This window comes from Pogoniulus pusillus, chromosome 35, assembly GCF_015220805.1.
Source record: "Pogoniulus pusillus isolate bPogPus1 chromosome 35, bPogPus1.pri, whole genome shotgun sequence".
NCBI lineage: Eukaryota > Metazoa > Chordata > Aves > Piciformes > Lybiidae > Pogoniulus > Pogoniulus pusillus.
In genome coordinates, this window is record NC_087298.1 from 4,533,635 (window position 1) to 4,557,344 (window position 23,710).

General features: G+C 49.4%; 1 protein-coding gene and 1 long non-coding RNA gene across 2 annotated transcripts in view; one reads left to right on the forward strand and one right to left on the reverse strand.

The window, feature by feature from the left end:
• PAPPA (pappalysin 1) overlaps positions 1–23,710 on the forward strand; it is a 223,080-nt gene that overhangs the window by 182,782 nt on the left and 16,588 nt on the right. The window contains exons 15-20 of the mRNA XM_064171661.1: positions 1,743–1,926; positions 4,551–4,761; positions 5,360–5,531; positions 10,704–10,851; positions 13,511–13,620; positions 21,403–21,474. Of these exons, the coding sequence (XP_064027731.1) occupies positions 1,743–1,926; positions 4,551–4,761; positions 5,360–5,531; positions 10,704–10,851; positions 13,511–13,620; positions 21,403–21,474 (897 nt within the window). The remainder of the gene's footprint in view (positions 1–1,742; positions 1,927–4,550; positions 4,762–5,359; positions 5,532–10,703; positions 10,852–13,510; positions 13,621–21,402; positions 21,475–23,710) is intronic.
• LOC135190347 (uncharacterized) lies at positions 3,884–5,620 on the reverse strand. The gene is made up of 2 exons (XR_010308484.1): positions 5,556–5,620; positions 3,884–4,701 (listed from the first exon to the last, which is right to left on the reverse strand). It is a non-coding gene; the product is annotated as an uncharacterized LOC135190347 (long non-coding RNA).

Sequence of the window (23,710 nt, forward strand, 5' to 3'; positions counted from 1 at the left end):
AAAGACCCCTCCTTTAATAAACCCGGATCAATGGCTGGCCCTGCTGATCTCCTGCGAGCCTACCAGCCCTGAGGAGAAAATTCCCTCGAGGCAGGGGAGTGCTGCTTGGTCAAATTCCTCACCAATATCTTCCCCTTCTCTTGCCTGAATTGCTCACATTTCTTTTTCTTCTCCCTTTGGTATGGAGGGAAGAGTCCCACTTTCACATTCTTCACTTCTAGTTATTAACGATGTTCTCTTTGTCATTAGAAGGTGGCTCTGTTGTTTGGTCTCTTTGCCAGTGTCTGTTTGTCTTTTGGTCACCCAGTAAATTCATCATCTTAGCTTTCACAGAATCATAGAATCAGCCAGGTTGGAAGAGACCTCCAAGATCATCCAGTCCAACCTAGCACCCAGCCCTGGTCCACTCAACCAGACCATGGCACTAAGTGCCCCAGCCAGGCTTTGCTTCAACACCTCCAGGGATGGCAACTCCACCACCTCCCTGGGCAGCCCATTCCAATGCCAATCACTCTCTCTGCCAACAACTTCCTCCTAACATCCAGCCTAGACCTGTCCTGGCACAACTTGAGACTGTGTCCCCTTCTTCTGTTGCTGGTAGCCTGGCAGAAGAGACCAATCCCCACCTGGCTACAACCTCCCTTCAGGTAGCTGTAGACAGCAATGAGATCAGCCCTGAGCCTCCTCTTCTGCAGGCTGCACACCCCCAGCTCCCTCAGCCTCTCCTCACAGGGCTGTGCTCCAGACCCCTCACCAGCTTCGTTGTCCTTCTCTGAACACCTTCCAGCACCTCAACATCTCTCGAGTCGAGTAGCCCAGAACTGGACACAGTACCTCTCCCCTTTTTCTTCTCTCTCCCCAGAGGATTTCAGTCTGCTGCTCTGTTTGGATTATTCCTCACATCCTCACATTCCTCACATCCATAGACAAGTAGTTTCTGTGTAACTATGACAGTAGAGTGACATTGGGAAGGCAGAGCACAGACACTGTCTCGGTATTCATCTCTCAGGTGCCAGGTGAATGTATGGGCAGGATGCTCCTGCGTCTGCCCATTGCAAACTCCTCCAGGAAGAAGTTTGTCTCTCAGGTGTGCATGGCACTGGGGCCAGGACAGCAGGATGCTGAGGACGTCCAGAGCCTTGGGGCTCTGCCCAGATGGTGATCTTAGACAGAAGTCTTAACAGCAGCTGTCAGTGTCTGAACACAATTTGACATGGCCTAGACCACCTCCCTTGGTACCCCAGTCCAAGGGTGACTGACGCCTCCTGGGAGAGCTTTCGATATGAATCCCAGATGGGTTCATGTCAGGTTGGCTTCAAACCCAAGAGTGGGGTTGACTGCTCAGGAGAATAGATCCCCTCGGAGTGGCTGTGTAACTGCAAAGGACAGGGACTGGGAAGAGCTGTCAGCTGCGAACAGCTCAGACTTGCCTGCTCCTTTCTGACCCCGGGGCAGAGCAGCAGCTTATCTCAGGAGGCCGTGCAGACAAGAGTTCAGACCATTTGTAGATCTTCTCTCTTCATATTGCTGCCCTTTGGTATCTCACCTCAGGGGTGCTAGAAATACATCCTGGTTCTCTGACACCGTTTCTGGTGTGGCTGTGGCAGTTTGAGTAGCTGCTGTCCAAATGATGATGGCAGTGATCAGGCCCAGTTTTGTGCAGCTCGTCAGCCAAAATAATACCTGTTATTAGACCTGAAGTGGTTTTGATCTCTCTCTTGCTGGCTGTGATGGTTTTCCAGATGGAGTCCAGCATCACCATGACTTGCATTGATGGGAAGTGGAACAAGCAGGTGACCTGTGAGCCTGTGGACTGTGGCATCCCAGACCAGTACCATGTCTACCCAGCCACCTTCAACTGCAGCGAGGGGACCACCTTTGGCAAGAAGTGCTCCTTTGCTTGCCGACCTCCTGCTCTTCTGAAAGGTATTGGAGGGTGTCTGTGCAGTGACCTGGGCATAGCTGCACAGCTAACACAGACTGTTCCTGGTGTTGTATGTTACTGTTGCTGTTGGTTTAGAATTATTCATGATATTTTAAGTATGAAGAATTATGAGACTCTGTGGGAAGGTTTATTTATGTTAGAAGTTAAGTTCCTTTGCATCTCTCTATTACCTTCCTTTGACCTTTCCTTGATCACGGCTGGCCAGGCAGTAATGACAGTGAATATTGCTTCCATACAACCAAAACATGGAAAAGTCATGGGGATAAATCAGACTGAACTCTCTCATCTTCTTTCCCTTACTTTTGCTGTTTTCTGTGTCTGTCTTCCTTCTGTGTCTCATCCATGTGTTTGGAAGGGCAGGAGAAGGCTGTCAAGTCCCATGTCCCAGTGGCACGGTCTCCCCTATCACTGTTCTTCTTAATCCATCCAAAACCTCTCTCCTTTTCCACACTCCTCTTGCTCTACCTCTGACCTTTCTCTCCTCTTATTGTTTGGGTTTTTCTACTTTTTTTTCCCCCTTCAAAATAACATACTGTGCTGCCTTCTTTCCTTTTCTCCCTCATCTTCTTCCCTGCTGCTTTTCTGCTAGCATCCCCATCATCATCTCAGCACCCTCAGCTCTTCTGCTCACTGGCACATTACCTTTTTTGCTCTGGTCCTCAGGAAACAAGAAAAAGATATCATTGTTAATTTGAAGGAACATTAGAGCCAAATTAACTCATCATCTTGCAGAGCAGTAATCTTAACTGCTGTTGTCAACTCAGGTACAAATGTTGTACAAAGAGGGTTTTTTTGTAGCTGTGTTATCACCTTTTCTGCTGGGCTTCCTTGCAGAAAAGAGGTATGGGAAGCATTTTTCATTACAGTTAAAGGATAGGTTGATTTCTTCATCGATAACCAAATTGCCTAATTCTTTTAACTCTGGCTTAGGAGGGTAACCACAAGCAAAACTACTCAAAGGAGAGATTTTTATCAAAGAACTCCCTTTTTTCTCTTCATACCCTCAGAAGGCCAGCTTCACAAAACAGTTCATTGAAAATGCCTGGAATTTTCTTTGAGGGGGTGGTGCAAACAATGCTACTTACTCATCCTGACCAACAAGAACTTCACCTGATGACTCCCCGGGGGTAGCTGGGGGAATGATAACCAACTCCCAGGTCAAGGGGGCAAGTGTGGTGTGTGGCATCACTTCACTTTTTTGTCCAGACACATTGTGAGCTGTGAGGCAAAGGCACCATTTGGTGTGCAGCCATCGGTGATGACTAATAGATGCTGCCTCTAAGCTGCTGGAGAATGGCGTTGGAATGACTCATGCCTAATTCAATCACTGACGTCATGACAGCCACTGCTGGTAATGTCACAGCTTATCAGTTGCAGTGGCAAGTATGATATCACCATGGCTGGTCTGCAGAGCTGCTGCATGAGTCAGAGCAGGGCAGCATGCTGGTGCTCCAGAAAGGAGCTGCCTTCTGCACCGAATACCTCTGCAATCATCTGCAGTTGGGCAGGGGAGAGAGAAAGCCAGGGCTGATTTAATGTGGCTTCTCTTATCTTTGTGGGTAGGGCAGGAGGGCTCCTCCACATACCTTCCTGAGCCCTCCAGAGCCTTTTGTTTTCTTCTTCTTTGAATTCCAGCCTCATGCCCTGGCTTTCTTCCTTCCCTCTCAGAGAGATGGCATTGCTCTGGGGTTAGCAGTTTGTCGGTATTATTTTGGCTAACTCCGAGGTTGGCTGACTGTTGAAAATATGCCTTGTGGGTTGAGAAGAGTTCCTGCAGCAATGCTGCAGGAGTTCCTGCAGCAATGCTGGGGGATTTCAATGGAGTATTAGGGATTTTTGAAGGGTTAGTGGCTCACAGCTGTGCTTTGTTTCTTAGGAAAAGCTTATTCCTTTTCAACATACAGTATAAAATAACAAAGAATGTGAAATACACTGAGACTAGGCTACTTTTAGCTTCACCTTCTGAAATCAAGTAGGTCATAGCAGAGGCAAATAGATCTATTGTACCTTTTACCTTTGAGGTGCTGGCCAAGAAAGCTTCCTGAGAAAAATGAGTCTCTAATGAGTATTATGAATCGTATTTATCACAGTAGTCCCCAAGGACTGAGAGTCCCCAGCTGAGAATGGCTCCTCATTGTGCTGGAGTAGTGACTCTAATACTAGCAGATGCTGCTCCAAAAGGCTCAAAATTGAAATAAAAAAAGACAGATTCAGGGAAGAGAGAGAACACAGAAACAGAGTGAAGAATGTAATGGCACCAAAGCCCCTGTTAATGCTGTTCCTTTGGAGAGGAGAGGGTTGATGTATGAAGCAAGCTTCCTTTCAGAGAAGAACAGACTAAGGAAGAGAAGCGCAGAAGATGACAAAGCCAGTGTGTTTTCCCTGTGCTATAGCATCTCCTGAAACGAGCACTGTCTGCCTGTCAGCTGAAAACAGAGTATTTAATGATTCAATGCCATTGCCTAGGAAGAGAAAATGCATAGGACATCCACAGCTGAATTTGTCAAACCAGCTGAGGTGGCTTTTGGTACATGATGGCTCCAGTGACATTCCAAGACATGCAGCCTTGCTGAACATTGGTAACTTTGCTCTCTGTTCTGCTCAGGAAACAACAGCAACTTGACCTGCATGGAGGATGGGCTGTGGTCCTTCCCAGAGGCCCTGTGTGAGCTGATGTGCCGAGCACCCTCCGTCGTCCCCAACGCGGATCTCCAGACCTCTCGTTGCCGAGAAGATAAGCACAAAGTGGGCTCCTTCTGCAAGTACAAATGCAAACCAGGTTACCATGTCCCTGGATCCTCCAGAAAAGCAAGGAAGTACGTGAGAGAGTGCTGCTATGAGTCAGTGTGATTCAGAAAGCCAGGAGTTAAAATGATTTTGGGAAAGGGATGGGCTGTTTATAACAGACTGTGTGTGCCGTGAGGAGTGTCGCTGAGCAATTCCCTCATGCAGATGGTTGTGCAGTCTCAAGGGGATTTAGGCACCTTTAGCTCACTTTAGGCTTCTTTGAACATGCTCAAAACCAGATCTTGCCTCAGAAATACCCCTTTGATATGCAGCCTGGGGAGTCCCCTTTGAACCTCTGCAGGAAAGGGTTAGCGCTATCATACACTTCTGACTCTGCACAAACCCACTTCAAACCAACCACAGCCCGCAAGCCTGGGAAGCAGTTTCTGGGAGAGGTGTCCAAGGCCAGAAGAGAAGCTTAGGCTGGGCAGCTGAGTGTTGGCTTTGCAAATAATCACTGTTTTTGCTCAGAGACCTCGTGACGCAGATTCACAACTCGTTGCCCAAGTGTTAAAAGCTGCAGCACGCCCTTCCCCTGCAACCTGCTAGCAAGAGCTCAGAGGCTGTGGAGGCTCTCGGCTGACTCAGCCACTCACTAAACAGTCTTGTTTTCTCCCGCACAAAAAGGAGAGCCTTTAAGATCCAGTGCACGCAGGACGGCACGTGGCTGCCGGGCGCCTGCGTGCCCGTCACCTGCGACCCTCCGCCTTCCAAGTTCCACGGCCTCTACCAGTGCTCCAACGGCTTCCAGTTCAACAGTGAGTGCCGGATCAAGTGCGAAGATGATGACAGCCAGGCGGTGAGTCCCTCTTAGCTGAATTACCTCAGCCCACGCTGGCGTGTTTTTATCGTGTGCTTCCCCAAGGATCTTGATCTTGGAGGGGCTGCTGAGCTCTTCTGAGACTAGAGGCAGAGAGATGGAGAGGATGACGCTCAGATGAAATAGAGGAGAAAAGCTACTGTGAACAGTCTGGAAATGTTATTTTTGAGATAGCAGCAATAGTAGCAGCTATTACCCATAGAGAGCTAGCAGTGAGTAACTTCTGTGATAGCAGCAATAGTAGCAACTATCACCCATGCAGAGCTAGCAATGAGTGACTTCTATGATAGCAGCAATAGTAGCAAATGTTAACCCACAGAGAACTAGCTGTGAGTGACTTCTATAACAGTAGCAATAGTAGCAACTATCACCCATAGAGAGCTAGCAGTGAGTGACTATGATAGCAGCAGTAGTAGTAACTGTTACCCACAGAGAACTAGCAGTAACTTCTGTGATAGCAGCAATAGTGGCAACTGTCACCCATAGAGAGCTAGCAATGACTGACTATGATAGCAGCAATAGTAGCAACTGTTACCCATAGAGAACTAGCAGTGAGTAACTTCTATGATAGCAGCAATAGTGGCAAATATCACCCATAGAGAGCTAGCAATGACTGACTATGATAGCAGCAATAGTATCAGCTGTTACCCATAGGGAACTAGCAGTGAGTAACTTCTATGATAGCAGCAATAGTGGCAACTATCACCCATAGAGAGCTAGCAATGAGTGACTATGATAGCAGCAGTAGTAGCAACTATTACCCATAGAGATCTACCAGTAACTTCTATGAAAGCAGCAACAGGAGCAACTATCACCCATAGAGAACTAGCAGTGAGTGACTTACTGTTTCCAGACAATAAGTGGCCAAACCCTCTGCCTCAGTGGCTCTGTGACCTGGCTAGAAAATGAGGAGCAATGAAGGGAGGTAAGCAGGATATGAGTTACCTGCCCTTGTGCTCTTGGTTTGTTCCACATTACCTTCCTTTTCTGTCCAGTTCCTGCTCATTATATGTATGTGAGCCATGTGATAACCTCACTTTACAGCATTACAACCACCCAGGTGAACTGTCTCTAAACTTTCCTGGGTTTCTGGCTGTGAAGGTGTCTTTTACAATCAGGAGTCAGATCCCCACCTAGCAGAAATCAGCATATTGCCTTTGACTTCCTAGCAGCTGTGCTCACTGATAGGAGAAGGTCTAGCCTGTAGTGTCTTGTTTGAAATGCTTCATTTTCCTCACCAGAGGTAATTGTAGTTTGTGGAATAAATAACTTCTCCCCAGAGTGCTGCTGCTGCTTAGTGCCCCTGGGAATAGAAAGTGGGGATGTAGATGCTGCTGCTACCACACAGAGTGCAGGGTGCAGGGAGTGCTCTCCTGAAGGCCTTTCAGTGTCATTCCAGATTCTCAGGACATACTAAAAAAGGACCATGCCTGCATCTAGGGCCAGTGATCTGAGACACCTCTGATACCTGCTCCAAATGTTAAAAAGCCAGTTGCTGGCCTATTTCCTGCCAGGCTGGCCTGGCCTCTTCATGGGGGCAACAGGCAGAGCCTCATCAGGGCACCAGGTAAAGGTTTCCTTGTGTAAGGCTTAGGTGAGGTTAAGCTCTGCGAAATGAGAAGTTGCACGTGTGGGTGCAGGTCATGTGGGAGCTCTGGGAGCAGGCAGCTATGGTTTTGTGCATCTAGCAATGAAGCTGGTGAAGAGTCAGGAGGACAGGTCTTGTGAGGAGTGGCAGATGGAACTTGCTCAGCCTGGAGAAAAGGAGGCTTAGCAGAGCCCTAACCCTCTACGAATCCCTGAAAAAAGTATTTCCTCCCAAGGAATGAGTAATAGGACAAGAAAAATCAGCCTCAAATCATGCCAGGGAAAGTTTAGGTTGGATGTTAGGAAAAATGTTTTCCCCAGAAGTGTTGGTAAGCCCTGGGACAGGCTGCTCAGAGTATTGGTAGATGTGTAGATGTACTGTGTCCAGTTCTGGAGCCCTTATTACAAGAGAGACATAGATGTGCTGGAAGGTGTCCTGAGAAGGGCTACAAGGATGATCAGAGGGCTGGAGCACCTCTCCCATGTGGAGAGACCGAGAAAGTTGGGGCTATTCAGTCTGGAGAGGAGAAGGCTTCAAGATGACCTTATTATGGCCTTTCAGTATCTTAAGAGGGCCTACAGGAAAGCTGGGGAGGGACTTTTTAGGATGTCAGGTAGTGATAGGACTGGGAGGAATGGAACAAAGCTGGAAATGGGTAGATTCAGACTGAGAGTTAGGAAGAAGTTCTTCAGCATGAGGGTGGTGAGACACTGGAACAGGTTGCCCAGGGAGGTTGGTGGAAGTCTCATCCCTGGAGGTGTTTAAGGCCAGGCTGGATGAGGCTCTGGCCAGCCTGATCTAGGGTGAGGTGTCCCTGCCCATGGCTGGGGGATTGAAACTGACTGATCCTTGTGGTCCCTTCCAACCCTGACTGATTCTAGGATTATATGATTCTGTGTGGTGCTGAGGGACATAGTTTGGTGGTGACTTGGCAGTGCTGGGTTAACAGTTGAACTTGATGATCTTAAAGGTCTCTTCCAACCAAAACTATTCTACAGCAGTATTTAACCACTTGCTCAGACTGATAGTTGTGTCTGGAGACATGTACCATGTCTGCCAGTGCCAGCAAACTGGAGCCATCAGAGTAATGGCAGCTGGTGTGATGGGTTGGTTTGTTTTCAGATGAGCTAGATGTGAAGAGGAGCAAGTAGGGGAGTCAGGGTTACAGCAATAATGAAGTGAGTTTGGGAAGCGAGAGATACAGCAATGTCTCCATTCACTCTAAAGAAGAGTGCACTGACTGTTGATCTGCAAAAGCACCTTGAGCAAAGCAGCAGATAACATCTTGAGAAAGAGATTTGCAGAGAAAGGTATTTCCAGATATCCCAGAAAATAGACTACAGCAAAAGAGGGAGGACTCCTGGCACAAGCCAGAACCACTTGAGAGGTGTTAATTATTTAAGGATTAAACCCCACTAAGTCTCTCTCAGCTATATAAGGTGATAATGCACGTTGCATCCAAGCAAGAAACCCAGCAGGGATTTTCACAAGAGATTTCACAGGTCAGGGAATGATGGACAGTATGTTACTATAGCAATGGATATCCTGGGATCTCTGAGGATGTTGCAGAGGCAGTGCGATAGTACCTTCGAGCACAGCCAGCTCCAGGAATGTAAATCAGGTTTCATGGCTCACCTTTAATAATCATGCTTGAACCCTGGCATGCAAATTGCCCTGGAAGTGCACCACAGTTGCTAAACCAGCAAATTGTGCTCAATTATCACTTAGCTATCCCTTCCTGAATTTGTCACAGGGCTGAAGGATCATTACTCAGCTGTACATATGGCATCTCTTAATCACCAGGAATGGGGTGGTCATTTGAGCCAGCACCTCCCCTGGCACCCAGAGCGAGGGTCTTCCATTACTGAGTATTGTGCACAAATCATATGAACAGTCAGATCTAAATGAATCAGTCTCTGCCAAACTGGCCCTTAGGTGAGAGTCACCAAGCTGGATCACACTCTGAGTCCATCTGGCCCATTATCTTTTCATACAATTTCCTTATTACTTCTGGCAATGGCCAGATGTCTCGAGAAGAGGAAGCAGGTCCCACACAGTAGTCTGCTGATACGACCACTTTGCATCTCACTCAATGTTGTGGTCATCCACAAAGCTGAGCAAAAAAAGCATTAGGATATTAAGGACAAGAGTAACACTGAAGGCTGCACAGTCTTCCACAACAGCTCCAGGGGCTTGTGTTGGTCATAGAATCATAGAACAGCTGGAGTTGGAAGGGACCTTAGAGATCATCTAGTTCTGTCCTCACTGCCACGGGAAGGGACACCTCCTGCTAGACCTGGTTACTCAAAGCCTCATCCAGCCTGGTCTTAAATATTTCCAGGGATGAGGCATCCACAACTTCTCTGGGAAACCTATTCCAGCGTCTCACCATCCTCACAGTAAAGATTGCTGCACTACAGGTGGTGTGGGTCATGTTGCTCCTGAGGGAAGTTCAGCAGCCCTGCTGGAGTCCCAGCATAGCTAGCTCAGTAAAGGTTCCCCAGGGATATCCAGCAGAGTCTCCCAAGAGCAGGGTGGGTTTGATGGCAGGCAGCATATCTGGCATGTAAAACCAGTGAGGAGAACCAGAGATCTTTCGTGGTTCTCCCACCCAGTGTGGTCCATGTGGATGATTTGGAGCCCAGCCACACGAGGCACCCTCCTGCTGCATGTCCCACATTCCCCCATGGCAGTTAGGCTCACAGCTCCTGCAGAACAGCTTGTGCAGAAATCCCCAGTGCCACGAGGATAGATCTGACAAGAGATTGCCTGTGCACTCCTTTGTTGTTTCTAAAGGGCATGGTATTTCCCCTCGGACTTTGGTATTCACTCTCCAATATCATACAGAGAACCTCTCCTGTAAGAAATGTCATATTCTAGTCCTTGCCCATTCCCACACCAAAGGGGTTTTTTTCCTCCTTTCCACCTGCCTCTGTGCATGCCTGTCTCAGCCTCTTCGCTTGCTGTCACTCAGGGCAGCCAAGCTCCACAGAGCACGTTCTGCCCTGCTAAGCATCCCTGCTCGTGTCCTGTTTTCCTTCCTCCTTCAGACAGCCATTGGGGATTCTTTCTTTTTTGAGGCAAAGATGATGCAACTAGTTAGAGAACGGGAAGAGGGAAAAGGTTGTCTGCACGCAACACGAACCTCTCCGCAACAGCAAAGAAGGCAAATGGGCTGACAGCACCTTTATTGCTGCTGGAGGGGTTCTCTTTTGAGGTAGAGACCTTCCAAGGGCCTCAGAAAACCATTGTCTTGCACAGAAGAGGCACCTGTGTGTTTGTGTGCAACGCAGATTGCCTTTTGTTTTATTACTCTTTAGAGGAAAACTGCTCTTTGCTCCTCAGCAGCAGCAGTCCCAGCCAGGGCTGGCAGTCCCAAGCAGGACTGGCAGTCCCAGCCAGGGCTGGTAGTCCCAACCAGGGCTGGCAGTCCCAGCTGGGGACTCTTCTGGCTCCAGAGGAACTTTTAGTCGCAGCTCAGATCTGCCCACTTCTCACTTCCCAGCCTGTCCTTGCTGGTGTTTTTGGTGACCATCGTCCTTATCTCCTGCTCTCATTCCCAGGGCCGTGGCAGCAATGTGATTCACTGCAGGAAGGATGGCACCTGGAGTGGCTCCTTTCACCTCTGCCGGGAGATGCAGGGTCAGTGCACACTGCCCACACAGCTCAACAGTCACCTGAAGCTGCAGTGCGCCGGAGGCTATGGAATAGGTGTGTGGGCATCAGCCTGGGCTTCTGCCGTGGGGGTGCAGCTTGGGTGGGAATGGGGAGCAGTGGACAGGAGATGAGGAAAAGGATAGGAGTGAGAGGGAGGAGGGAAGATGCCTGCAGTCCTTGAAGTCACCTTCTCCTATAGGCCTGTTTGCCTGAGTGAGGCTGATGCAGAAGGCTTTTCAGAGAACTGCTTTTAGGAAAGGTGAAGCTTTGAGAGGCATCATCTAGCATGCTCTGACTGCCTGTTCCTCACTGCACTTCCAGTTTCATCGTGTCTCTTCTTGGCCAGCTGGTTGGAATGGGCAGCCAGCACAGCAGACTACACCAGAGGCACATCCAGACCTCCAAATACAGGGAGAAGTTGTACCTGCGTTTGCTCTCACACTTTGGTCATGTCACACACACAAACACACACTTTTAGAAGCCAAAAGGCAGGAAGCTGATAGGGAAGAACAGCACCAGGGTAATTCAGGTCTCTCCAGAAGGAATATAAAACCAGCTGAGCATCCCTCTTGGTGTGACAGATGTTTGGGAGCTGTTGTAGGAGTCTGCTTTTCCTCTTCTTTCTGGGCTGCTTGGTCACTCTGCAATGGATGATGACTGCCTGTGCTCAGCTTTACTTTGTGTCACCCAGGCAGACAGGGGGACAGATTCCACACTGAGTTGTACACTCTATACAGTGTTTTCAACCTCTGTTTTTGAGATCTCCCTGCTGAAAGTGGTGCAGCAGGAGGCTACAGCCCACACAGACCTGTGAGGCCCCTTCCTGCAGCCCCACTCCCAGCCCCTGCCAGCCTCCCCCCCCCCCCGTTGCCCGTCCCTTTGAACTTGGAGAAATTTCCTCCTTGCGCAGCTCCCTCATTATATCGCAGCCATGCGAGGGACCACGAGCCTCCTTGTGTTCCCTCCCCGGGGAGGAGAACACGACCTGGATGAGATCACCACTCTGTAATGATGCCAATTACAGATCATATATCAAAACAATTCCCACCCGCTCCTTCCCCTAAGCGTGAGCAGCGTGGCGGAGCGCGGGAGAGCGAGCGGCCAGCGGGCTGCGGCGACTCTTAACGTGGCGAGGAGTTTTACCCTTGAGAAGAGGTTACCTCCTGGCCCAACCAAGGCTTAGTGAGGAGAGGAATACCAGTTCCTAGTTTGGAGGGGAGCATCTCAATGCTGGAAGCTGGAGGGGCTGCAGCTGTCCATGCAGTGGGCGGTTGCCAGCCTGCGGTCCTCTCCCAGCCCTTCCAGGATGGCTGTCAGCAGGGGCTGATCTCAGATGTAAGGTCTGATGGGCTCGATTCTGGGATGGGTCCACACAGCCATCATGGAGGTGAGGAACTCATGGGCCAGGTCCTCCATGAGAATGTGGCTTTTGCCAGAGAGAGAGGAAGATGTTGGTGAGGGCACAGCAGCCGTTGGCTCTTATCCTCAGCAGATGGAGACATACCACACACTTTGTTAGGCTCGCCCAGCACCACCTTTCAGGATCAGGTTGTTGGGGTTTTCTTCTTTGTTTTTGGAAGCCTGGTCAGTGTCCTTCTGAGAAGGAGCTCTCCTGCCACTCACTCATAGTGGGGCTGGTGTCAATGTGCCTCACCCAACAGATCCGTGGAGCCACTGCCATGTGTAGTGGGAAAGCATAATGAACCCCAAGCTCTCCTTGTCTTGCTGGCTTAACAGCCCAGGTCTGCTTTGCTCCTGCTGACTCCTCCATGTGGGAAGATGTGGGAAGGCAGAAGCAGGTGGGAAAAATAATAGCATCCAGCCATGGTCACTATGAATCCCACACACCTTTGGTAATTCCTCAGACACCTAATCTGCCCTTCCAGGCTGAGGTGTGTGTTGAGCCAAAGGTTCAGCTCTCCAAACCAGTGCAGAGATTAATTCCTCCCCCAGTGCTGACTGGAGTGCAGAAATCCTAATGACATGCTTGCAGCAGCTGTGCCATTCAAGAGTGATTTTCCAGGGGGGGAATGGTAATGGTCCAACACACTGGGGCTTACAGTTGTGTCACTACAGGGCTCTGGGATATTGCTGCAGAGTAGCGCAGCATGTTTTAATAAAGCAAGGACAGGATTCCCACTGGGCATGACAGTTAATCAGAGGAAAAACAGGTTTATGTGTGAACAAAGCCATCATTACCTCTCTGCGTACTTGGTGTCGGCTGTGGGACTTAGGTGATAGCTTGTCTGCAATATCATTAGTCTTGGTCACCCTCCAAAAGATTATTATTGAAGGTCTGTAAATGTGACAGATCAAACGGTAGGTTTTGGTCATGTCAGAGGTAAGAGGAGATCGACAGCCTCTGCTTAATCAGTCCTGTTGCTTGAAAGAAGGGCTGGAATGGAAAAACCTTCACATTTCCTCGGTGATCTGAAAGCACAAAACCTGACCCCCTTCTTGGAGTTAATAGCCAGAGAAATACCTAGAAATGCAGCTGGTACAAAAAGGCCCTGGAATATCTGCCACCCCCACCATCTCCTGCTGAGATGCAGGGTTGTACTCAGCAGTTCAAGTGTGCCTAGAAGATATGTGATAGTTATGCTTGACTGCTAATTGCAATTTAGGAAAAACGAGCCCTAATCCTGTCCTTCAGCTGGAAGGATGCTGAAAGGGTCAGAAGCTGCTTGCTTTATCCTCTCTGTGTTTTGTGCAGGCACGGAGTGTACCACCTCATGTCTGGATCACAGTCACGAGCCCATCCTCCTGCGCATCAACGAGACTGTGCAAGACATCCAGCACTGGATGAACCCTCAGAGAGTGAAGGTCAGAGCCTGATGAGTTCACTGGCTGTATCCCCTGGGTCCTTGTGTGCAGTGAGTGAGCAGTGTTACCTGTGGGTTGTTCAGTGAGGGGATACATGAGGAGTTCTGCCCCTTAGAAGAGAATTCCTGATTGTTGTGGTGTCTTTGCATGTTCTGGTAACATGGTGACTTTCTCTCCAAGTGGCTTTCCCTCTGTGATTTCCCAGTGAAAGTCAGTTCAAGGTAAAAGCCTCAGTTGAATGTGTTCATATCCACCCTGCACCTAAGTGGGTCTGATCTGGAAATGTGATTAGTTACTTAGGAAGATGTGATGGATGGTGAGGGAAAGGGCACCGGCCAGGTTTTATTTTCTTCCTCCCGTTCAGTGTTTTACATTCTTTGGGTGGCAGGGCTGGGTTTTTGTGTGCTGCCTTTGGATGACAAAAGAAGCTGATACAGAAGGTATTTCATTTCCCGAGCCAGCAGAGCTGGCTGAGTCCTCCCCCCGGCCCTTTGCCCGCATGTGAGAGATGCCAGCTCAGCACAGCCCCTTCCAGAGGTCACCATTTCCTCCTCCTGCCTGCTGCAAACACACAGGCAGCATTAACCACTCATAGCACTCTGTCCTGGGTGTCCTCCAGCCCTGAAGGAGATGTGTCCACCCATGTACAGTGACTTGCACGTGGCCTCACCCCTGCACACGTGTCACTTGCAGCACATAGCTGCTGTGTTTCATGCTTGTTTTTGGATACTAGTGGGAAACTCTTGGATACCAGTAGGAGGCACTTGGGTGCCAATGGGAAACACTTGAATACCAGTGGGAGACACACTCTTTCTGAACCCCCTCATGCTTAGATAGCTGCACAGATGTGCCCTCCTGCCTAGGAGTAACAAAACATATATCACCAGGTCCTTGTGCTTGTGCAGTGTTTCTGCAGGTGTAGATGCTGATCTGGACCTGCTCAAGTGCACTTCAGGACATGGTTTAATGGCCATGGTTGTGTTAGGTTGAGGATTGGACTCAATGATCTTAGACATCTTTTCCAACTGAAACTATTGTATGATTCTATGTTGGAAGATGCTGGCACACTGCATGTCACCAGGGTGCAGGCTGCTGCTGGTGTAAGCACTGCTGCCTTTTACATACTTGGCTCTGGCTTTGCTGGAGTCTGTTTTACACACTTGAACTCCGTTTAGGAGGAGAATAAGCAGCCAACACAGCCCCAGCATGTCCTGAACAGCTTTGACAGTCTATTTGATTCTCTACGTGCCTAAATGCATACCCAGGGTTTGGGATTCTTACAATCTGGCCTTGGCTGCTCCAAAAATTATCCACCACTTTACACTTTGCTATTTCACACGGAGCAACAGAATAAATGCTGGGAAGGGGTGAGAAATCTACATCCAGAAAATATGACCAGCCCACAGTGTTCTTCCCAGCTTCCCATTCACTCCAGTTGCCAAGATTATATTACTGCCTAAGCCTTGGCTTTGCCAAGTTTCTGGCATGAGACATAAAGAAAACCCCTATCTCTGTGCTAGGGACAGTTTCTCACTGGCCCATTCCTGAGTGCTCAGCTTTAAAGTGGTTTTGTAATTCATGGTGAGATAAAGTGACAGCTTCCCTCCCGTCCTCTGCTGCGCTCCTTCTTTTATTGATGTGGGCACACAGAGGGAGCTGTAACGAGTTTTATACCTGCAGGTCTCTGGAGGGCTCATTAGGCAGCAGGGAAAACAGGGTAGTAAAGGGGGAGATGAGGGAAGTGAAGGATGCAGGAGAAATCATGGTTTCCACGAGTGTAGTGGTAAATAAGACCTTTTTTTTTCCCTTATGCCCCAATGGTGAGGATCTTGCAAGAGCTTTCAGCTGTGAGCAGATACAAGTACGACCCCACAAACACTTTGTAACTGGAGAGTGAAATTTGGACTTGAAAACTTGTGTTGGGAGGTCAGGGGAGTCTTTAGGAGGCCAGCAGGATGATCCTGAGACATGCTGGAGGGGAAGCTTTTGGTAGCTGTAAAACATCCACTTTATTCGACTCTCCAGATAAGGAGATGGCAGCCCCAGGGAGCTGCTGCGCCTCGTGGGGCAACGGTGCGGGAACGGGGAGAGCCCTGGAGAGGCAGGAGTGGGATGCCTCAGGGGAAGGTCCCCATGGCAATGTGTTATGTATCATTAATAATACGTGTCTCTGTTTATGGTCAGTGACAGCTTGCTGCTGTGCCATACGGGGAAAGGGAGCAGCTGGTTGCATTTACACGGCGAGGCTTTGTGGATCTCAAAGTACTTGGATGACGCAAAGGAAACACTTTTAGTTACTTAATTCCAGGCACAAGTAGTGTACAAATGAGCCCAGTATGAGAAGCAGATAAAGGCAGGACAGATCTCTGGAGCCTACCTTGGAGAGGACAGGCATAGATAAAAGATAGGGAGAGCCAGCAAGGAAAAAAAATCCCACCCAAACCAAAAGCCAACCGCATGTAGTTGTGTGGAGCTGCTGAAGCAGCAGCTGTTGCAGAAGCAAAGTGGGAAGAAGGGAGGCACTTGATTTTTTTGGTTCTCTGGGAGTTCTGTCATGTTGGGGAAAGAAAAGGAAGGGGGGAAAAAAGTTTTCTCCTAATCAAAACGACTTTGTTGTTGTTGTGAGTGTTGGTGAACCCAAAAAATGGCAGAAAACAACATGCTGGTTTGAACCTAACAGAGAGTTTCATCTCCAGGGGTGTTTCTTAAACATTTTGTTCAAAGAAAATGGAAAGAAAAAAACTCAACCAAAACAAAAGTAAAACAAACCCCACAACCCTAGAAATTAAACATCCTCTCAAAAGAACAACAACAACGGAGAACTGGTGTTGAAAAGTGACTAAATATTACTGTGTTCTTCAGGACTGAGTTGCTTTGTTGGATCTGGACTGGCTTGATGAGGTCAGTGTGAGCAGGCAGTGCCTTCCAGATCAGTATTGTCAGCAGGAAAAAAGAAAAAGCAGCCCCAAACAGTTCACCTGGGGTCTTGTGTGTGTCTGTGATCAGAGCAACTCTCCCTGCTCCCACCAGTTCCCCTTTCCCATGTGTGTGCAAGGGGCAGTGAGCTGTTGAGGACACCTCTAGATAGAGCTGCCAAGGCTGACCCTGCGGGCAGTGGAGAGAAGAAAGTGAGATCCCTCAGAAAGACAGCTTGACAGCGATTTCCCACTGACTGCAGGGAGACAGAGCAGGCACCTCATTGCTTAGGTTGTCTGAGGGGGTGTCCTTCCCTTTGCGCTGAGCAGGAACAAGCCAAATGTAGCACTGGGACAAGGAGAAATGGTTTCAAACTAGAGCAGGGTAGGTTTAGTTTGGACATTTAAAAGAAGTTCTGTACTGTGAGGGTGGAGGAACATTGGAACAGGCTGCCCAGGGAGGTGGTGGAATCCCCAACCCTGGAGACATTCAAGGTCAGGCTTGATGGGGCTTTGAGCATCCTGATCTAGTTAGGGATGTCCTTTCATGGGGGGTGGACTAGATGACTTTTAAAGGTCTGTTCCAATCCAAAGCATTCTATGATTCTATGGGATAGCCTGGAAAGGGCCAGCAAGCCTGGATCTGCCTACCAGTGAGGCTGAGAGTAGCTGTGTCCCCTCTGCACACCTGGCCCTACTGCCAGCAATGTGTTTTCCCACACATATTGCAAGCCCTGGAACTTTGGATGTCCATAAGTCATCAATGGGAATTCTCCTTAAATACTCCTCTATTCAATTAATCTTTGCAGTTTTCTTCTTTCCTTCCCATTACCCCTTTCAGTGGGTGTGGGGCTCATCTTCCAGGCAGAGAAACTGAGCCATGAAGTTGTAAAATGTTTCACCAGTGCTGTGTCTCCTTCCTCCTGGCAGCACACTGGTTGATGCCCTCACCCTATTATAAGTCCGTGGTTAATTGTTGTGTTCCTTTAGTGCCTGAGGAGTTAGCTGAGACCAGTAGCTGCCAGTCCCTGGGCTTTAACCATGGGGAGCACTTGACCCATCTAAGGTGGAGGAGAGATCTTCACTGGCCTCCCTTGGGGGAGCCTTGAGCTCTGTGGTGGAGGGTTGGACTCGGTGATCTGTGAGGTCTCTTCCAACCCTGATGATACTATGATACTATGATACTATGAAATCTAATCCCTTCCAAAGCCCACAAACAGTTGACATCATTGCGTTAGTCCCACCATGGGAGAGAAGCGCCGTGACTGGAGGCACTGGGTCTTCCCTCACAAGGAGAAAATGACAGCTTGATTTGCTTTCTTGGCTCTTTGTTACCTACTGTGGGAGCACATCCCAGCTTCCTCTCGCTTGGCAGCAGATGGAGTCACAGCCACTGAACCGCAGATGTGGCGTTTCTGGGGTGAGGACGGGACCAAAGTCAGTAGCCCTGCCTGCGCAGCGTGGCCTGCGCGGGAGGGCAGCTGTGCTGCAGAAGCCGATGCAGGAGGGGAGCTGGGAGGGGAGCATATGTCACTGCAGCAGCTTGGGGCATGTGGCAGCACCGGCAAGGGCTGGGGCTCACAGAGACAGCAGCCAGATGGGCTTTATCCCCGTGCACCGCTTGGCACGAGGTGGATGTGGTCTTTCCATCGACATCCTTTGTTGGTCTTGTGACTCCAACCATGATGCTGCTGGATCCTGGTCATGTCATGCAGTAGTTCTGCCTGTACCCCTCCTTTCTTGCTTCTTATACATCGATCTCAGCTGCCCCATGCAGTGCCACAGGGTGGAAGTGGCTATGGAGGGCTTTGAAGATGCTGAGGGGACTGGAGCATCTCAGTGTTAAGGAAAGGATGAGAGAGCTGAGGGTGTTTAGCCTGGACCAGAGCAGCCTGAGAGAGGATCTTCTCAATGCTAATCAAGAGGTAAAGGGCAGGGGCAAGAGAGTCCAGACTCTTCTCAGTGGTGCCCAGTGACAGTACAAGGGGTAAAGACTAAAACCTGAGAGGTTCTATCTAAACATAAGGAAAATCTTAGCTGTGAGGCTGCCGGAGGCCAAAGAGGTTGTAGAGTTTCCTCTAGAGAGATTCCAAAATTTCCTGGGCATTGTGATCCTGCTGTGGATGACCCTGCTTTAACAGGGGTATAAGACTAGATGGTCTTCAGAGGTCCCTTCCAACCCCCACCACACTAGCACTCTGTATCCTTATGGCACTCATGTGCCTGCTTGCATCACAAGTGGCAGGAACTATGCCCAGCAACCCAAATCATCCCAAATTCCTCAATTTTCCAACCCAGCCTTTGCCTGTGCCCACACACCCTCTCCTCTCCCACTGCACTGCACACAGCACAGCAGCAGCCTGAGGGGATGAACAGGCTGGGGCTGGGTAGTGGGGATTCAGGGCCTGGAAAAACAGCAAGAAGAACCAGGACCATGGCTGAGGGGCATGCCTTGAGCATACTCTGCTTCCAGCTCTGGGAGTGTTAGCAGGATTGAATTACGTGGAATAGCTCCAATTGTCTCTGCTAGAAAAGTAGCATCCAAGGAGAAGGTGAAGTACCTGGAGCTAAACTATTGGCAGGTACCATTCAAGCACAGTTGGAATGTCCTACTGGTCTGCTGATTAATGTAGCACCAGGTGAAGTGGCTTTCCTATGCTATGAAGAGCTGCCTGGGGCTACACTCCCTCTGTCTGGAGGATGTCCAGCCCTAGGCTGTGCAGCCCTTGGGTCTGAGGATGACCTTGAGTGAGAGCTCCAAGGAGAACTCTGTCCCATCCAAGGTTTCACCTACCATCCATTCCTCTAAGGGAAGGTGCTGAGGATTTAATACTGGGGAGGCTGGGAAAGTGAGCAGTGCATCTTCTACAAGGGATTAACTCTCAGTTGTAAACACCCTTTCCTAAGAGCCTGCTTCAGGGCTCTTGGGCTCCTTTTGTTAGCTCCACATGCTCACACACATTCACACATATCCAGAGGTTTTGTAAATATTGATGCTTCTCACCCAGGGGAATGTGAGATGCTCTTTGGAAGTGCACTGCTGCAGATTGGCTGGCTGGCCTTGGATACGGGAGGCAAGCTCCTGTTTCTCTACTTCGGTGTGATTCTTGAGCTCAAACACTCTTGAACCGCTTCCCCTCTGCTCTCCCACTCCTCGCCTCTTGCCTGGCCTTGCTTATTTTGAAACCCAGAAAAGTTTCCTTTCTTTTCCCTCTGAAGTGCAGTAAACAGAAGAGAGGGGAGGGGGAAAGAAAATCTCTCACCGTTTGTGTGAGGCAACAGCCTGGAAATCTCCAGCTGTCCGTCAAGAGCGCTCTGGGGGAAGATCTGACACGGCAGGGCCCCCGCACCTTGCAGCCTCCCTCCCGGGGGATAAACAAGGTCCTCCCGCCGCGCCCGGCCGCCGCTGGGCTCACACAGACGGGCCCTGTGGCGAGGCAGGTGGGGCAAGCAGGGCTTGACTAATGGTGGAAAATCCGAGAGCATCGGAAAGATAAACAGCCCCAGCCAGATGGTATAAAAGTCCCTTTGCTAGAGCAGCAGGTAAGCCTCGGGTGACAGAAGCTGCAGAAACGCGCTGAGCTTCCCTTGCAGATGGATGCAGTCAGCCCCCAAACACACAGGGCTTCCCCTGGTCTTCCCCAATGCTAATCCCTTCCTTCCCCAGGCCTCCATCCAACCCCAGTCCTTGGGTGAGTGCCTCTGTGTTCACCTTGCCCAAATGAGCATCTTGCCCAAATGAACATCGTAGTGCTCCATCCGTGGACAATAATCTGAAGTGAGCATTGTACCTGATGTCCTGGCAAATGGGTGGGAGTCCTGGCTCCTAGCCCTCCATGGTCCTGAGCCAGCGTCCCCACTGAGGGGGCAAACTTCTCATCCACACTAAAAATCTAAGTTTCTGTGTGTACAGGCAAAGAAAGTGGCTGCACTTGCCACACCCTGCCAGTGGTGTGTGATCACTCAGTAGGCTGTCACCCCAAGCTAGGCACAGTGGTGTGTGATCACTCAGTAGGCTGTCACCCCAAGCCAGGCACTTCAGGCTTCCTGATAAATACAGAAATTATAAGGCTCACATAATGCAGCAGGTGGTGGTGTCCTTCCTAGGGGTTATTAGAGGACACAGCCTCAGGCTGTGCCAGGGGAAATTTAGGCTTGAGGTGAGGAGAAAGTTCTGCACTGAGAGAGTCATTGGACACTGGAATGGGCTGCCCAGGGAGGTGGTGGAGTCACCGTCCCTGGAGCTGTTCAAGGCAGGATTGGACGTGGCACTTGGTGCCATGGTCTAGCCTTGAGCTCTGTGGTAAAGGGTTGGGCTTGATGATCTGTGAGGTCTCTTCCAACCCTGATGGTACTGTGATACTGTGATTCTGAAGGCATGTAGTGGGAGGCACTTCCATTTCATATCTAAAGGATGATGCAAAAATGTATCTGAAATGCACCTTTAGCATCTTCAAGAACCTCAGATATAATGGGTAGCAAAAGAGACCAATGTTTAGCATCACTGAATAAACTCCTCAATTAATGCCTAGAATTAATTCTACTCCAGAGCAAGATAGGGAACCTGCGCCTTTGCCTTTCCCTGCCACGTTCCCCCACCATGAGTGAAATATTGGACATGACATTTAAGGAGAACCTTAAATATTATTTTAATCTCAAATGTTCTGTTATTGCAAGTGTGAAGTCCAACACTTCTTGTAAATACCTGGAGGACAGCCAGGCCCTGAGAACACAAGAGGTGTTAGTAACTGAACTTCATTGGTTAAGTACAGGAGAGCTATAGGAGCCAGCACACTGACTTTCTGTACACTGATTTCTTTGTCTTAACCTGTTGGTCTTTTTTTCTTCTTCTTCTTCTTCCCTCCAGAGCGTTGTCTGCACGGCAGGACTCAAGTGGTACCCTCACCCTTCTCTGATCCATTGTGTCAAAGGCTGCGAGGTGAGCTTTGGCGTGAGCTTAGGTGGTCTGTGCTTGCCCTCCTAAATGCTGTGGTAGCACTCACTGCAGCCACCTGGGCTCTAAATGCTGTTGTTCAAGTGGGGCAAACAGGCTTTTGCCCTTAATGTCCTGCCAAACAGACTGGGACCACCTGCATCAGTTCTGACACTCAGTGGTGGGATTGGTGGCTTTCTAGAGCCGATGGCTGGGTGACTCTCACAGGGGTTAAACAATCAGGTAGCTCAACAACATTGGTAGACCATCAAATTTCCCCAGAATCTAGGAATTTCTTGTCCTGCCAAACAGACTGGGATCACCTGCATCAATTCTGACACTCAGTGGTGGGATTGGTGGCTTTCTAGAGCCGATGGCTGGGTGATTCTCACAGGGGTTAAACAATCAGGTAGCTCAACAACATTGGTAGACCATCAAATTCTGGGAAGCTGCAAAAACCTTAATCTGTTTTTCCTTGATTTTGATATATTGTTAGAGGACCACTTCTTTCCAAGGCCAGCTAGGCTTTGGGCTTTGGTGTGTTCAGATGAACTTTAGGAAGGCCAAAGGCAGAAACGGTAGCAGTGGGCAGGCAGCCCAGCTGGACAGTGAGCAAAGCACATATCCCTTTACTGTGCATCTGAACCAGAAAAAAGAACTGGAAAAATGAAGTTACATTTGAGCTGTGATGCTTTCTTACAGGCTCCTGTGTTATCTGGAGAAAGCAATTATTTTGAAGGATGTTGTTTCTGCTGGCAACAGCCTTTGAAAAGTCTGAGAACTCTTAAGCTGCTTCCCATGGTTAAGCAGCACTGAAGCACCTCTCTCTAGGTCATGGTGCTCTTGTGGTTTCCATCATACTTGCCCCTGAAGTTTCTCACCCATGTCATCTTGGTCCTTGTGGAACCTCTGTAAGGCTGAGAAGCTTCATGCCTGTGTTAGAAGTGGGGCAGCTCACAGGCAGAGGAATAGATGCTGCTTTGTTTACAGGAACAGACAGCGGGAAAGCTGTCTTGACCCCACACCTCCTGACTTTCTGCAGCATTGACTGTGCTCTCAGCACCCAGTAACCCAATTTTACAAGCTCATTGAAGTTATTTGCCTGGAGTGGCAGAACATGGCACAGAATTCCTCAATCTGACACGAAGCTCTAGACCACATAGCTGTGCGGCGTGTGATTTGTCTTGAAGTGAAAGACAGGTTTCCTTTGCATACAAATGTCGGGCCCAAGAGGGTAATAACTCCCCAACAATGTAATAGTTTCTGTCTAGTTGTTCCCTAAATGAAAAGCATTCTGCTGTCAGTGCTGTGCCTGTCAGAAGCCATCTCCCGCGCTGCATTCATGCAGGCTGGCTGGGCGCCGCTATTCTCCGCGGAGAGCTAAAATCACATCCCCTGGCCGTTGAGAAATGCCACTCAGGTGCTGATACACCACTGGCTAGCCACTCTCCTGCTGTTTAAGGATAGTTGGTACTCAGGCAGACTTTGCAATGATGTAATAGTTTACCAGAAGCCATTATGACAGATGTGCTTTTTCTCAGCATCATCTTCCCGTCTGTCATTGCTAATTGCCAGACCCCTCCGCATCCGTAGGAACTTTCTTCTTTCCATCATGTCAGTGCACCACATCACAATCTATCATCTCAGAAGGCTTTGCCCAGACAATTGATAATGGCCTCTAGCATCATTTTTAGAGCATGATGCTTCCAGGATCCACAGACGGGCCAGAGCTTGTTCTTTGGCATGAGGATCCCAGGGGAAATGCCACCTTCACCAAGGTGCTTTTCACGACTGTGGAAACAGGGACTAGTAAGGCAGTAGGAGGTCAATGACATGGGGCCATTAGGCTGATCCAGTCCCTGGTTTATCCCTGTCCTTAGCATTCGGGAGGGTTCCCTGACCTGGAGGCTGCGAGTGGGGCACTACTGTGCTCTCGGCAGCGGTGAGAGCCCCGAGTGCTGCGGCAAGGTGATTTCTTGTCGCTCCCTAGTGGCAGGAACACAGGCTGAGGAGGTAGCCCCGCACTTCTCCGCAGCTCACTTTGGGTGTTTCAGTACTAAAACAAGGTTGTCTGGCCTGCCTGGATGGACCTCCAAAAATGCAGGATACACGTGAAGACCTATAGAGACCTCATTTTCCACAGCCAGGCCTGAAAGAAGGATTTTGGTACCCAATCAGAAGAGATGCCCTTTGCCTCATTCTTCTCCTCCAAAAGACTGCCTTGCCTACTCTGTGACAGTCA